At 52.6% G+C, this 13,861-nt stretch overlaps 1 protein-coding gene across 1 annotated transcript in view; it reads left to right on the top strand.

Moving 5' to 3' along the window:
* Positions 1 to 13,861, top strand: part of KCNQ1 (potassium voltage-gated channel subfamily Q member 1) — a 311,701-nt gene that overhangs the window by 234,474 nt on the left and 63,366 nt on the right. The window contains exons 16-18 of the mRNA XM_029207933.1: positions 1,728 to 1,822; positions 2,648 to 2,694; positions 3,540 to 3,601. Of these exons, the coding sequence (XP_029063766.1) occupies positions 1,728 to 1,822; positions 2,648 to 2,694; positions 3,540 to 3,601 (204 nt within the window). The remainder of the gene's footprint in view (positions 1 to 1,727; positions 1,823 to 2,647; positions 2,695 to 3,539; positions 3,602 to 13,861) is intronic.

Raw genomic sequence — 13,861 nt, 5'->3', positions numbered from 1 at the left:
GCTCAGGACCCGCTGGCCTTTCTCACCTACCATCTTACTTCATCCCCACTCCCTCCCCGTCAGCCAGAGGGCTCAGCATCCCCAACTCACAGAAGGACAAACTGAGCCCTGGGGTATTACCACTAGCCTGTAGCTAAGGGCCACTGTTACACTTGTCATGAAGCTGAGTGTGTGGCAAGTCAGAGAGCCTGCCAGAGTCCCGCCCCCCTCCTGACCCTGAGACCCCACCACGGGCCTCGGCATGTAGGCCACAAAGGGACACAGGGTGGTCCCGGGGCCCAAAGCGGGGCTGGGTGTTACCTGTGAGGGCCCCGCCTGGCGGATCTTGTGGGAGCAGGGACCCCCTGGAACTCTTGCGCCCAGAGTCCCTGACAGGGAGGAGGATTCTGTGCTGCCCCGGGATTCCTGGGGTCCAGGACGGTGTGGGGAGCTGCGAGAACATAGTTAAGCCGCCAGCGTCGATGGCAGGGCCCCTGGACATGTCCGAAGGGTGCCCAGAGATCGAGGCAGGACCCTGCCCTCAGGGGAACCCCATCTTTCTGGAAGGCAGAGGTGGCCCTACCCTTAGCCTGGGGTAGCCCCAGTCTCTGGGGTGGCACCCCAAGGAGAAGGAGGCCTCAGGTGGGCAGGGAGGACAGGTGCCCTGGGGCTCCCAGGGTTGAGACCTGGCCCTGACCCTTAACGGGCATCTGTGCCTTATTACTTCTCACCCTCTGACCCGCCGGCCCCGCCCTGCCCTGCCAGCTGTCTGGCGTGTCTCTCAGGCCCCTTACACTCCCCAGCAAGAGGCAGGAACCTCCCAGCCCATCACTAGTGTGGGCCCTTCAGGGTTCATGAGACCAGCTGGGGCCCCCAACCCTGTCTCCCCGCGGTTCTCCCAATAGAAGTAGCCTATATCCCCACGCGGCTCTGGCTCGCTTGTGTGGGCGAAGGGCCTCCTGGGCCATCAGACCCCGACACGGCCAGCCCGATGCTACCTGGGCGAGACCCTCAGACCGTAAGCTCCTGGGATCGAGGCCATAAGTGCGGCTGGAGGTTTTGCTGACGTCGTGAGAAGCCCCGTTCTCTCTGTTGTGGTCTCACCTGAGCCCCGGATGCATTTATGGGCTCAGGGCTGGCTCCGAGCCTGGAGCTCTGGGGTTACCTTCCCTGCCCCCATGGCCGCAGGCCTGCCGGGGGACCAACCTCCCTTCCCAGGCAGCCTGGGAGCCCCAGCAGGAGGCCTGTCCCCCGGGGCCACCCCTGCTCAGCTCAGGGGACTGCCTGGGAAGGGGGTGGGGTGGGCCACCTCCCCGCCCCAAGAGCAGTGGGTGCGCCGGCCGACAAGTGTGCGGAGGGTGAGCTTGGGGCCCAGGCAGGCGGTGGCCGCACAGAGCTGTGCCCTCCACACAGTGACTGGCAGCCATGCTGGCCCCCTGCCCCCAGGCCCTCGGCTGGGCCAGCTCTTCCAAGGCAGCTTGAAAACAGGGACCGGTGGCCTGGAAAGGGAGAGTGGGCAGGTCCCTGCGGGTGAGCGGGCAGGAAGCTGAGGCCCAGAGAGGCCGAGGTACTGGCCCAGGGTCACCCAGCTCCCGGGGAGGCTGAGCCCGGCCACTGCATGTGCGCTGATCCAGGCCCGCCCCGTGGTGCCACGTGGGCAGCTCCTTAAATCCTGGGAGACCACGGAAGGCGGGCGCGGTCACTGCGCTAACGCTGAACCCGCAGCGTGACTCTCTCTCCCACCGCAGCAAGCGCGGAAGCCCTACGACGTGCGGGATGTCATCGAGCAGTACTCCCAGGGCCACCTCAACCTCATGGTGCGCATCAAGGAGCTGCAGAGGAGGTGGGCGCGCGGGGCCCGGGGGGTGGGGCCCGGGGGCCGGGGGGATCTGAGCAGGCGGGGGAGGGGCAGAGGCTCACTCCACACATGGCCACGCCTCAGAGACGCTGGACACTTCACAGCCCAGCACACACCCTGTGAGCAGGGGCCAGGTCCAGCCCCAGGAGACACCCCCTCCAGGAGAGACCCTACCAGTTGGGAGCTGAGCACCTCAACCCCTGGTAGCCAGCGTCCTCTGGCTTCTGACCTGGGGCCCACAGAGCTCATCCTCATGGAAGCAGCGTGGTCCTTGGGGGCCTGCGTGGGCTCAGACCAGCTGCATCTCCACGGTGGGCTGGCCTGGGAACCGAGCTCTGTGCGACGCAGGGTGTGGCCGGGAGACTGCCTGTCCTGAACACAGGCCAGGCCAGGGGCTCAGGCTGCCCCCGCCCCTGTCGCTGACCTACCACAGGGACGTGAAGCCCACCCAGCCCAGCGACCTGGCCTTGCCCCGGCAGGGCCCACTTGCAGGCCTGCCTCTCTGGGAACATTCAGGACACTGGGCTATCCTGGCACCCTGCTGTGCCCAGGGAGGGTGACAAAGGAGCAGCCCAACCACTGCCCTTCACCTCTGAGCGCCGCCCCGCAAAGCCCCCTTGGGAGCATGGGCCTCTGGAACCTGGGAGGCACCTGGCTGCTTTTTGGGTGGCAGTGAGGGGCGGCCCCCAGAAGGGGCGGGCAGCTTGTCTTGCTGGGCATATCAGCCCATCCACCCACCGACAGACCAGATGTCCGTGCGGTGCCCCGGCCAAGCGTGAGCTGGTCTCCGTCTCCCTCCCTCCCCCCCAGGCTGGACCAGTCCATCGGGAAGCCCTCCCTCTTCATCTCCGTCTCAGGTGGGTTTCTGCATCGAGATACCCTGGGCGTGGCAGCCCAGGCCGCACCCTCCTACCATCCCTCCACCCACGCCTGCCTCTTCCACCATCAGAAAGTGCATGTCTGGCAAGGAAATCCAGAGAGGGGGGCAGGTAGATCCACCCTAAGCAAATTGGCTTCAGACATGATTTACAAGGGATTTTCAGTTAGTGCAAGAACCTGCATGCGTCCTTACAAATGGCAGGCTTTTCCAGGCTATTGATGTGAGTGTGGAAACGTGACCAGGACCCTGGGAAGGTGGGGGCCTGGGAGTGGGGTTGGGGGCTGAGCAGCCAGCTAGAACGTTGGGGAGCAAGGTGGGTGCCGCCCTCCAGCTCTGAGGCTCGGCCTCATGTCCTCCGGAGGGGGGCTAGGGGGTCACACCAGGGAGGGCAGGGCCGGGCCAGTTCCTCGGGGTTGCCCTAGCCCAAGTTCAAGTGGGAGGTGCAGCTCACTCAGGGACAGGGCGGCAGGGGCTGCAGGGGCGACAGGCCTCCTCGGCCAGAGCAAGTGCCCCCTTGGGGCGGAATGTCACCTTTGTAGAGCGGGCACCAACTCAGGCAGCCCCCGGGCAGGGTGGGTGCCCGTCCTCTGAGGCTCTCGGAGGTCACAGAACCGGAAAGAGCCAGGGCCCGGCCCACCCACTGCCGCCCCTGAAGTTCTCACCACAGAAGAGCTTCTAAGAGACATTCCCATAGGTTCAGGCCTTTGACCCTCACTCCCTCACCCCCATCGCCCTTCTCCCCGAGTCCAGTCGGGGTCACCTGCCCACCCCTCCCCATCTGCCAGCCCAGGCGTCCCTGACTTGGGTGCTTTAACCCCACAGAGAAGAGCAAGGACCGAGGCAGCAACACGATCGGTGCCCGCCTGAACCGCGTGGAGGACAAGGTAGGCGCCCGAGCCCACGCCAGCTCTCACGGGCCATGCAGCGTCGCTGCTGGCAGGCGGCGGGCAGCGGCCTTGGGGCCCAGACGGTGCCGTCCACAGCGACGTTTCACTCTCCAGCTCTGTCCTGAGCGTGCAGGGCTTGGATGGTGCCCTAGGTGTCTGGGGTCTCCCTCCCTCCCTCCCACCTGTGCTCGGTGTGGGCTCCCTGACGTAGGGCTTCAGCTCCTCTCTCATGTGCACTGGGCGTCGGTCCCCACGGGAGGAGGACGCTGAAGGCCAGGCTGGTCTTAGACCTCTGGCAAGTGGCATCATTATTGGCAAGTGGCACCGAGTGCCCGCAGTCCCTCCCTGGCATAGCTGAGGACCGCCCGGTGCACGCTGAGGTGGGCAGTGCTTTCCACACTGCCTGCGGCTCCCTCAGCCCCCAGCCCGCTTGCGCTCAGGGACTCAGAGGTGCCGACAGGGACACGAGGGTGCATCAAGTGGGGAGGAGGGGGTGTGGGCTCCAGGACCCTCCTCCGCAGGGTCCTGACAGCAAGGGAGGTGGGGAGTGACGGCCAAGGCCCTGCTGGCTGTCTGGTGGGATGTGGACGCCGTGCTCCCTCCGCTCCAGGGCACCGGCAGCCTCAGTGGCCGGGACACCCCAGTCCCCGCCGGGCTCTGTGCCCGCGGCCCCGCCTCTCAGCTCCGGAACCCCTTCCCAGGGCATCCTGGGAGCCTCGGAGGATCTGTGGAATGGGAGGGGGTGGCCTGCTGCCCTTTGAAGTCTCCGTGGTTTGGAGCAGGCTGTTATCTTGACGAACAGCTCGTTCATCTACATGGACTTTATCTGAAAGCAGCCAGGGGGCTAAAAATAGAGGAATTTCGGTTGAGCAGGGATGCGTCGGACTCTCGGTTTCCTGGGCAACGCCTGGCTCTGGCCCGTGTCCATCTCTGCTGCAGCTGGGCAGGCGGGCAGGGGCACAGCTCCGGGTTCCTGCCCCACCCACCCTGGCCTGGGCCTGCAGGACGACCCTCTGCCCACCAGCAGTCTTCCCTGGCCTGGGCGGGTATGGGGCCACGATCCTGTACGTGGGGGAGGGCCGCTGTCCAGGTGCCCACGGGGGCTCTCACTTCGGGCCTGGCCCTCTAGGGCTGTGTGACACCAACACCCTGACCCCGCCGGAGGGCTGGCCCGTCTCGGTCAGCACAGGCCTCGGCGGGCCTGGTGGCTCTCCTTTGCCCAGGCAGGTGGTCCAGTGGCAGATGCCCTGTCTGGCGGGATGGGTACTGAAACTAGGAATGGTCAGCTCCCCAGGCTGAGTGGCATCAGAGGCTCTGGGGCCTGGACTCCGCCTCTCTGGTGACCCATCCTTGGCTTTCACTCTTCTTCTCGTGTGGGACCAGGGACTCGGGGCTGGCACATTCCAGGAGAAGCAGCAGGTGGCCACGCCCAGTACAGCAGACCAGGCACCCGGCTGGGGGGACCGGTGGGGCGGGGCTTCCAGACATCAACGGATGCAGAGGTAGAGCCGGGGAGAGGACCCAGGGCCCCCCACCCCCACCCCCGCCTCCTTGCCCAGCTCTGGAACAGCTCTGGCCAAGGCAGCCTTCACTGACTGGCCCCCGCCGCTGGCAGGGGTCGTGGTGGCGCATGGGCGCGTGAGCCGGCCCCCACCCAGCAGCCCTGGGAGTGCCCCGCTGCCCTGTCATCCAAATGCGCTCACCCCTCCTCAAGTCCCTGCCCTGGTCTGGTTCTGTCCCCTGTCCGACTGTCCTGGGCCTCTCTTACGGCTCTGCCCACTGTTCCTCCGGACAGGCCACCGCTTGAAACCTAAACCAGAGCCTGGTGTCCTCTGGGGGTGATGAAGGGTAGCAGACAGGGTCCCCTGGAGCCATCTGGCAGCCGGTGGGGCTCTGAGAGCCAGGGCTCAGCCCTTGTCCAGCCAGGGTCGGTGTGGTGGGCTGAGGTGCGGCCCACGTTGGTCTTGGGGGTACAGAATTATGGGCCCACATTTCTTCAGATCTGAACAACAAAGGGAAGGGTTTTCTGGAGTCCCTGATCCCTGGGGGCAAGGTTGGGAGCAAGGCCCCTGGTGGCCTCCACCGTCAGGCTCTGCGCCCGGGACAGGGGCCGTTTCTGCGCAGCAAGGATTCCGGATGTTCCGCACACACTCAGGGAGATGGGATCTGTGTCGCCTTTGTCCCCATCCTGCCTCCCAGGAGCTGGTTCCGCCCAAGAGGCACAGTCATGCCCCCAGGTCTCAAGGCAGGGAACAGGCCGTGCTCCACGCTGAATCTCTGCCCCGTGGACACGTGCTGGACCCGGGCAGAGGCTGCCGTGGGCCGGCGTCCAGCTCAGCCTGCCCAGCCCCGCCCCCGCTAGCCGATGCCCCCCTCGGGGACAGACCCTGGGAAAGGGCCCCGCCGGGCCCAGAGGGCACAGTGGCGTGTCCCAGGCCCCATGTTATCACCGCAGCCATCGGGACCATAAACAACCCCCCTCGCAATCCTGCTGACTGAGGGAAGTTGGGGGCAGGAAATCCAGCAGCCGTCCAGCCCTGGGAAGCCCAGCAGGCCTGCAGTGGTGGCAGTGCCAGCCGGCCCGCCAGCCCCAGCCGGAGCCCCGGACCTCCCCCAACCCCACCGGGCTGGCCTCAGGCCGGAAGGGAGCCTGGCCCCCAACTGCTTCCTCATCTCAGCTCAGGCCCTCCTCGGTGACGGCGGTCCCGGCCCGGCGGCTCACTCAGCCACAGGACGAGGGGCTTGGAGAGGAGGGGGAGGGGACTTCGGGGGGCACAGCGGCTGCCCCCATCCCCTGTCTTGGGAGCAGGTCATTCTGAGGGTCAGTGGCCGGGCTGTCCACTTGCAGGGAGTCACCTGGGGTGGGGGAGGCCAGCTCAGCTTGTGCAGGGGGGCCTCTGTTTCCCGGCAAGGAGTCCCCTTCCCATGTCCAGTCCAGGGGCCACATGGGCTGGAGCGCCCCCCCCCCACTTCCTTCTCTCCGGGGTCCTGCAGCCTCGTTGCAGCTCTCACTCCTGCTCAGAGGCCCCCACCCGCCCTCAGGATGCCCCCTGGCCCTGGCCCGGGCTGGCTGTGCAGGCCTGCCTCGCTCCGGGGGCATGGGGAGCAGACACAGCATTCCCCCGCCACAGCCTGCCACCCACTGGCCTGGGGAGCCCGCTGGCCCCCTTAGTTGTGCGAGGAGAGGGCTTGAACTGCTTTGTCACATTGCGTTCTCTACTCTGGCAAGGACTCGTTTGCCCAAATGAAGTCTCTTTTACCAGTGGGGAAACTGAGGCCCGGAGAGGTTGAGCGGTTGCCTAGTTAGCTGGTTAGGTAAAGAGCTGGTCCCGGCAGAAGCCACAGACAGAAGGGGAGGAGGTGGAGAGAGACGGAAGAAAGCAGGAGAGTATTGCCCAAACAGAAGGGGTCTGGTTGAGAAGAGGCCGCGCAGGAGCACTGAGGGCCAAGGTGAGGGCAAGCAGCAAGGTCCACGGGCGGCAGCGGTCAGATTCCGACACGCCAGGCCCTGGGACGGGTCCTGAGAACGCGGCCCCCAGCGCCCCGGCCCCTCCCTGTCAGGGCTGCTCCGGGGCAGGGACCCCGCGGCTCTCTGGGGACCCGATGGAGAAGTCTGCTCCCACCTTCCTCCCCCAGTGTGTATTCTTAGCTCCGTCCCCAGGACCTGCTGCTGTGTTTACATTGAGCCCTGTTTATTTTGCAAGCTCAGCTCACACTGCTTTTGCTGATATGAGGAACACAGTGGGCTGGGAGAATTTCTTTCTTCTCTGTTTTTGCCGGAAATGTTCATGGCTCAGAGCCGGACACAGGGAGTCCTGGGTTTCCAGGCCCCAGTTCAGAGACTGTGGGTGGGAAGGGCCCCTCCAACCCCCCGACATTCCTTCCACCGCCCCCCGGCCTAGAACCCTGGCCAGGCACACCTTTCTGCCTGATAGGAATGCCCCCCAGGCCAGGCTCCCCAGCCCCTGTCCTGGACCAGGTAGGCCCCGGTCACCCAGGACCTGGCGTCTGCCCCAGACCACCGTCCTCCTGCTCTGTCCCCCTCCCAGACTTCTCTGCCCACCAGGCCTAAAAGCAGGACCCCGAGTCCTAGTCATCCCAGCCACACCCCCTGCTCCTACCACCACCCCGAGAGCCCCTCAAAGCTGCTCACCCTTGCACACCAGCTGCACGTCGTCCCCGCTGAGTTCAGGCCTTTATCATCTTGGGCTTAGATTATTTTTCCAGACATCTATGTGGCCTCTGGCCTCTCCCCGCCACACACCAGTCCTTCACGTTGTATAAGCTTCCTTAAACACTGCTGAAACCCTCCAGCTAATATTTTCCTCAGAGTTTTTCTGTCCACGTTTGTGGGTGAGATATGTACTTACACTGTCCTCATTGGGTTATGGTATCCAATGTATGTGAGCCTCACAGAACGAGTCGAGAAGTGTTCCCTCTTCTTCCATATTCTAGAATATTCTGTATAGGGTGAGGATTCTCTTCCCCTGAGTGTTTGGGGAAACTTGGAGGTAAAGCCACCTAGGCCTGGTGCGTTCTTTGTGGGCAGGTTTTTCATTGAGTCAATGACTCGGATGGTTATGGGACAGTTGGGGTTTTCTATCTCTTCTTGTGTCAGTTTTGATAAGTTGCATATTTTAAGAATTTGTACGTTCCCTCCTAGTTTTCACATTTATTGGCATTTATTATCATTTTAGCATCTGTACCATCAGTGGTTAGGCCCCTTTTATATTGCCAATATTGTTTGTTTGCACTTTCACTTTTTTCCATTGGTCAAGCCTGCCAGCTAGTTGATGATTTTATTCATGTTTTCAACAAACTTTTGACCTAGTCGATCCTCTCGTTTGTCGGTTTTGTTTTGTTTCTTTCACTTCTCTTTATTTTCTTCCTTCTATTTACTTGGGCTTAATGTGTTACTCTTTCTTTAACTTCTTAGGTTGGATAATTATGAATTCTAAAACTTTCTAGATTTCTAAGGTGTGCATTTAAGACTATACTTTTATTTTCCTCTAAATACCACTCAAACTTCACCCCCCAGGTTTTGATATATAGCATTTAATTTTAACGTTCATTCACACCAAGATTTTTCTAGTCTCCATTATGACCTCTTGTTTATCCCAGGGGCTATTTTGGAATAGGATTTTTGTCATTGTTATAATTGTTATTCCTCTGTTGTCAAAGAAAGTGATCTGTAGGGTATCAATCATTTTTTAAAAATAAATTTGTTTATTTATTTACTTTTGGCTGCATTGGGTCTTCGTTGCTGTGCGGGCTTTCTCTAGTTGCAGCGAGCAAGGACTGCTCTTCGTTGCGGTGCAGGGGCTTCTCATTGCGGTGGCTCCTCTTGTTGCAGAGCACGGGCTGTAGGCGCGCGGGCTTCAGTAGTTGTGGCACATGGGGTTCAGTAGTTGGGGCTCGCAGGCTCTAGAGCACAGGCTCAGTAGTTGTGGTGCACAGGCTTCGTTGCTCCGTGGCATGTGGGATCTTCCCAGACCAGGGTGGATTCTTAACCACTGTGCCACCAGGGAAGTCCTGTAGGGTATCCGTCTCTTGGAACATTTTGAAATATGTTTTACAGGTACAACATGTCCTCAAGTTTTGTAAATGTACCTTCTGTGTTTGAATACCATGTGTATTCGGAAGTTGCCGGGTACAGTGTTATACTTGTGTTCATTAGAACGAGCTTGTTAATTGTTTTGTTGAGATCTATATCCTCACTGGAATGTTTTTATCTTACTTGATCTATCATTACTGAGAAATGTGTTGAAGTGCCAACAATTGTGGAGAATTTTTCTAGTTTTCTTTATATTTCTGTCAATTTTCGCTTAATGTATTTTTAGATCTTATGATCAGATACATATAATATCCAAATTTTTATATATTCACTGCTGGAGTCAATGTTTTCTAATTCCATAACACCCGCTTTCTCTCAAGTAGTGTTCTTTTTTCCCTTAAAGTCTATTCTCATTGTTAATACAAACCTAATTTTGTTTGTAATCTTTTTTTTTTTAAGTTTTCTTTTGAGGTATAATTTACATGCCATAAAGTTCACCCAATGTAAATGTAGGCAACACATTTTAGTACATTTCTAGCTTGGTGTGCAGCCGTCAGCAAAGCTAAGTTTTAGAACATTTTTCAACACCCCCAAATTCCCTCAATTCCATTTGCAATCATTCCCAGCTCCCACCGCCAGCCACACTCAATCACTGACCGGCTTTCTGTCTCTGTAGCCTTAAATTTCTATAAGGCTAGAAATTCCCCTTTTCTGGATGCTTCATATAAATGGCATCAGACAACTTGTGGTGTTTTGTGTTTAGTTTTTCTCACACAATGTAACATTCTTGAGGGTCATCTGTGCTGCATCCTGTATTTCTTTTCTTTTTAACACTGAATAGTATTCTGTTGTATGGATCAACCACATTTTGTTTATCCATTTGCCAGTTGATAGACGTTTGGATTGTTTCCAGTTTGGGGCTATTATGGTCAATGCTGCTGTGAACTTTTATCTACAAGTCTGTGTATGGACATATGTTTTCATTTCTCTTGGTCAGGCTCCTAAGAGGGGAATTGATGGGTCATATGGTAAGTTTCTGTTTAACTTTCTAAAAAACTTCTAAACTGTTTTCCAAAGGGTCTGTACCATTTTGATTTCGCACCAGTAATGTACAAAGGTTCCACTCTCTCTATATCCTTGCAAATACATGGTATGGTTGGCCTTTTTTCTTTTCGCCATTCTAGTTGTGGGTTTGATTTGCATTTCCTTAATCACTAATGATGTTGAGCAACTTTTCATGTGCTTATTAGCCATTCATAGTCTTCTTTGGGGAAATGTTTATTCAACTCTCTTGCCTATTTTCTAATTAAGTAGTTCTGTTATTGAGTTGTAAGAGTTGTTTATATGTTCTGGATACAAGTCCTTTATCAGATATATGACTTGCAAGTATTTTCTCCCATTCTGCGGCTGTCTTTTCATGTTCTTAATCATGTCTTTTAAAACACAAAAGTTTTAAATTGTAAAAAGTCCAACTTATCTTTTCTTGTATGACTCATGCTTTTGAGGTTACATCTAAGACCTGTTTGCCTAATCCAGGGACATGAACATTTTCTTCTATTTTTTTCTCATAGAAGTTTTTAGACTCAACTCTTACATTTAGGTCTATGATTTATTTTGAGTTAATTTTGGGGTGTAGTGTGAGGAAAAGTTTGGGTTTTTTTTTTGGTTTGGTTTGGTTTTTGGCTTTTGTTCTTTTTGCTTATGGATATCCAATTGCCTCCGCACCATTTGTTGAAAACGTTACTTTTCCCCCATTGAATTTTCATGGCACCTTTGTCGAAAATCAATTGAACATAAATATATGGGTTTACTTCTGGATTCTCAACTCTGTTCTATTGGTCTATATCCCTATCCTTAAACCCACATTACACTTTCTTGATTATTGTAGCTTTGTAATAAGTTTTGAAGTCAGGTAGTGTAAGTCCTCCAATTTTCTTCTTTCTCAAATCGTTTTGCACATCCTAAGTGCTATGAATTTTTATATGAATTTTAGAATCAGCTTGCCAGCTTCTACCAAAAAAAAAAGAGAAGAAGCCTGCTGGGATTTTGATAGGGATTGTGTTGAATCTATAGATCCATTTGGGAGAACTTGACATCTTAACAATATTGAATCTTCTAATTCATGAACATGGTATATCCTTCTGTTTGTTTGATCTATTTTAATTTCTTCCTGTGATATTTTATAGCTTTCAGTGTACAAATCTTACATATCCTTTGTTAACGTTCCCCCTAAATATTTTATTATTTTTGATGCTACTGTTAATGAAATTGTTTTCTTAATTTCATTTTTGAATGGTTTGCTACTAGTATACAGAAATACAATTAAATTTTGATATTAAGCTTATAAACTGTGACTTCATTGCTATTAATTTTAGTAAATATTGTTGTTATTGTTGTTGATTCCTTAGGATTTTCTACATACAGGATCATGTCGTGTGTGAATAAAGACAGTTTTAGGTCTTCCTTCCAATCTGAATGCCTTTAATTTCTTTTTTTTTTTTTTTTTTTGCCTAATTACACTGGCTTGACTGTCCAGTAAGATGTTGAGTAAAAGTGGCTAGAGAAGGTCTTACAGGGTAAAGTATTCAGTCATCCACCATTAAATATGATGTAGATTTTCATTAGATGCTCTTTATCGGGTTGAGGATGTTTCCTTCTATCCCTGGTGTGTGTTCAGAGCTCTTATCATGAAAGCATGTTAGATTTTCTCAGTTGCCCATTCTGCATCTTTTGAGATGGTCACATGCCTTTTAGCCCTTATTCTATTAATATGGTGTGATACATTAATTGATTTGAGGGTGTTAATCCAATCTTGTATTTCCCACTTGATCATGATATATGATCTCTTTTATCTGTGGTTGGATTTTGTTTGCTAAGATTTTGTTAGGAATGTTTGTATCTATATTCATAAAAGATATTGTTCTCTAGTTTTATTGTGACTTTTTTTTCCGATTTTGGTGTCAGGTTTTTTAATTCTTGTCTTTTTAATCCTGCGTACACATTTTAGGTGTCTGTTGTAAACACTGTGTGGCTAGGTTTCTAAAAAATCATTTAATACATTTATACTTAATGCAATTTCCAATATATTTTGATTGATTTTCTAGCAATGTATTTTGTCCCTTTCACCTGTACTAAATTTTTTAATGTTTACTTCGGTCCTCTTTCTTGCCTCTTGTTGGATTGATGATTATTTCTCATTCCATTTTTTCTTCTACTAGTTTTGAAGTTATATGGCCATTCTTGTAGAGGTTAACCTAGGACATTGTAAATGGTTATATAATAGAGCCATTTGCTATATTTACCCACATCTGGAATAAAATAAGGACCTTAGGACATCTTAGTTTCAATCTCTCCTGCTGACTTATATATATGTCTTGTTGTATACTTTAGTTCAAGCATAATTAGTAGTGTTTTATACAATCAATATGTGTTTAAATTTACCCACCTGTTTGCCTCTTTTGTCACTCATCATTTATTTTTCATCTCAGATCTTACATCTGGGGTCACTTGTTTCTGGCTGAAGTAGTCATTAGAATTTCCTTCAGTGCAAATCAAAATCCCTCTGATTTTATTTGTTTTAAGATGACTGTTTTAGTGTTGTTCTTAAAAAATATTTCCAGTGGGTATAAAATTCTAGACCCTAGGTTACCAAAAAGATTTTCTGTTAACACATTGAACAGATTGTCCAACTGTACTTTGACTTCCATTGTTTCTATTGAGAACAAAGATGACAGTGAGTCATTGCTCTTTGGAAGGCAATGTATTTTTTCTCTCTGGCTACTTTTAAGCTCTTTCCTTTGACTCTAGTGTTCTGCATTTTCACTATGTTGTGTTATTAGGGAGTTTCTTTTGTTCATTCTGCTTGGAATTCAGTGAGTTTCCTTAATCTGTGGTTGGTGTGTTGCGTCAGTTCTGGATTACACTCAGCCACTATCTCTTCATACTTTGCTTTAGTTCATTATCTCTTCTGTAACTTTCATTAGACATTTGGTAGACCATCTCAATCCCCTCTGTGTCTCTTAGTGCCTCTCTCTCTCTCTCTCTCTCTCTCTCTTTTAAAAAAATCACTTGTTTCTCTGTACTGGGTTCTGGATAATGTCTTCTGATCCATCTTCCAATTCACTAGTTATTTCTTCAACTGTTTCTAATCTGCTGTTAAACCTATCCAAAGAATTTTAAATTTCAATGATTATTTTCCTATTTATGGAAATTCTATTTGGTTTTTATGCATACTTGATAGATCATTTTTATAGTATCTTTCTTTTCACTTGTATATTCAAACTTTTAAAAAATTTCTTGAAATATATTGAATATGGCTATTTTATATTTAATTTCTGGTATCTAAAGTCTTTGTGAATCGGCTTCTCTGTTTTTGTTTTTTCTTCTGGCTTTCATTCATGGTGTTTTGTTCCCTTTGAGGATTTCCTTTTTTTAATCATGAGTTCATCTGTCTTAAAATGTATCTGTGGGGATTTTTGAGGTCTAATGTGAAGTTGAGGTTCTTGGGGCGGCGGGGGGGATCTACGTTCACCTCTTCCTTTGCTATACACATGGGAGTACTACCAGCCTGGACTATAGATCCTGGGCTCAACGTTTTCAAGACTACCCAGGTGGTGTGCATTTGGGCTTCCAAGCTGAGCATGGACCAGCTTGTGGATGTGACTTCTCAGGGCAAATATTGTTCCACTCCTGTTAGCAGCAAG

Source organism: Monodon monoceros, unplaced genomic scaffold, assembly GCF_005190385.1.
Source record: "Monodon monoceros isolate NGI ecotype Baffin Bay Population unplaced genomic scaffold, NGI_Narwhal_1 Super_Scaffold_7, whole genome shotgun sequence".
NCBI classification, from domain to species: Eukaryota; Metazoa; Chordata; class Mammalia; order Artiodactyla; family Monodontidae; genus Monodon; species Monodon monoceros.
This window is presented reverse-complemented; position numbering and strand designations above follow the sequence as displayed.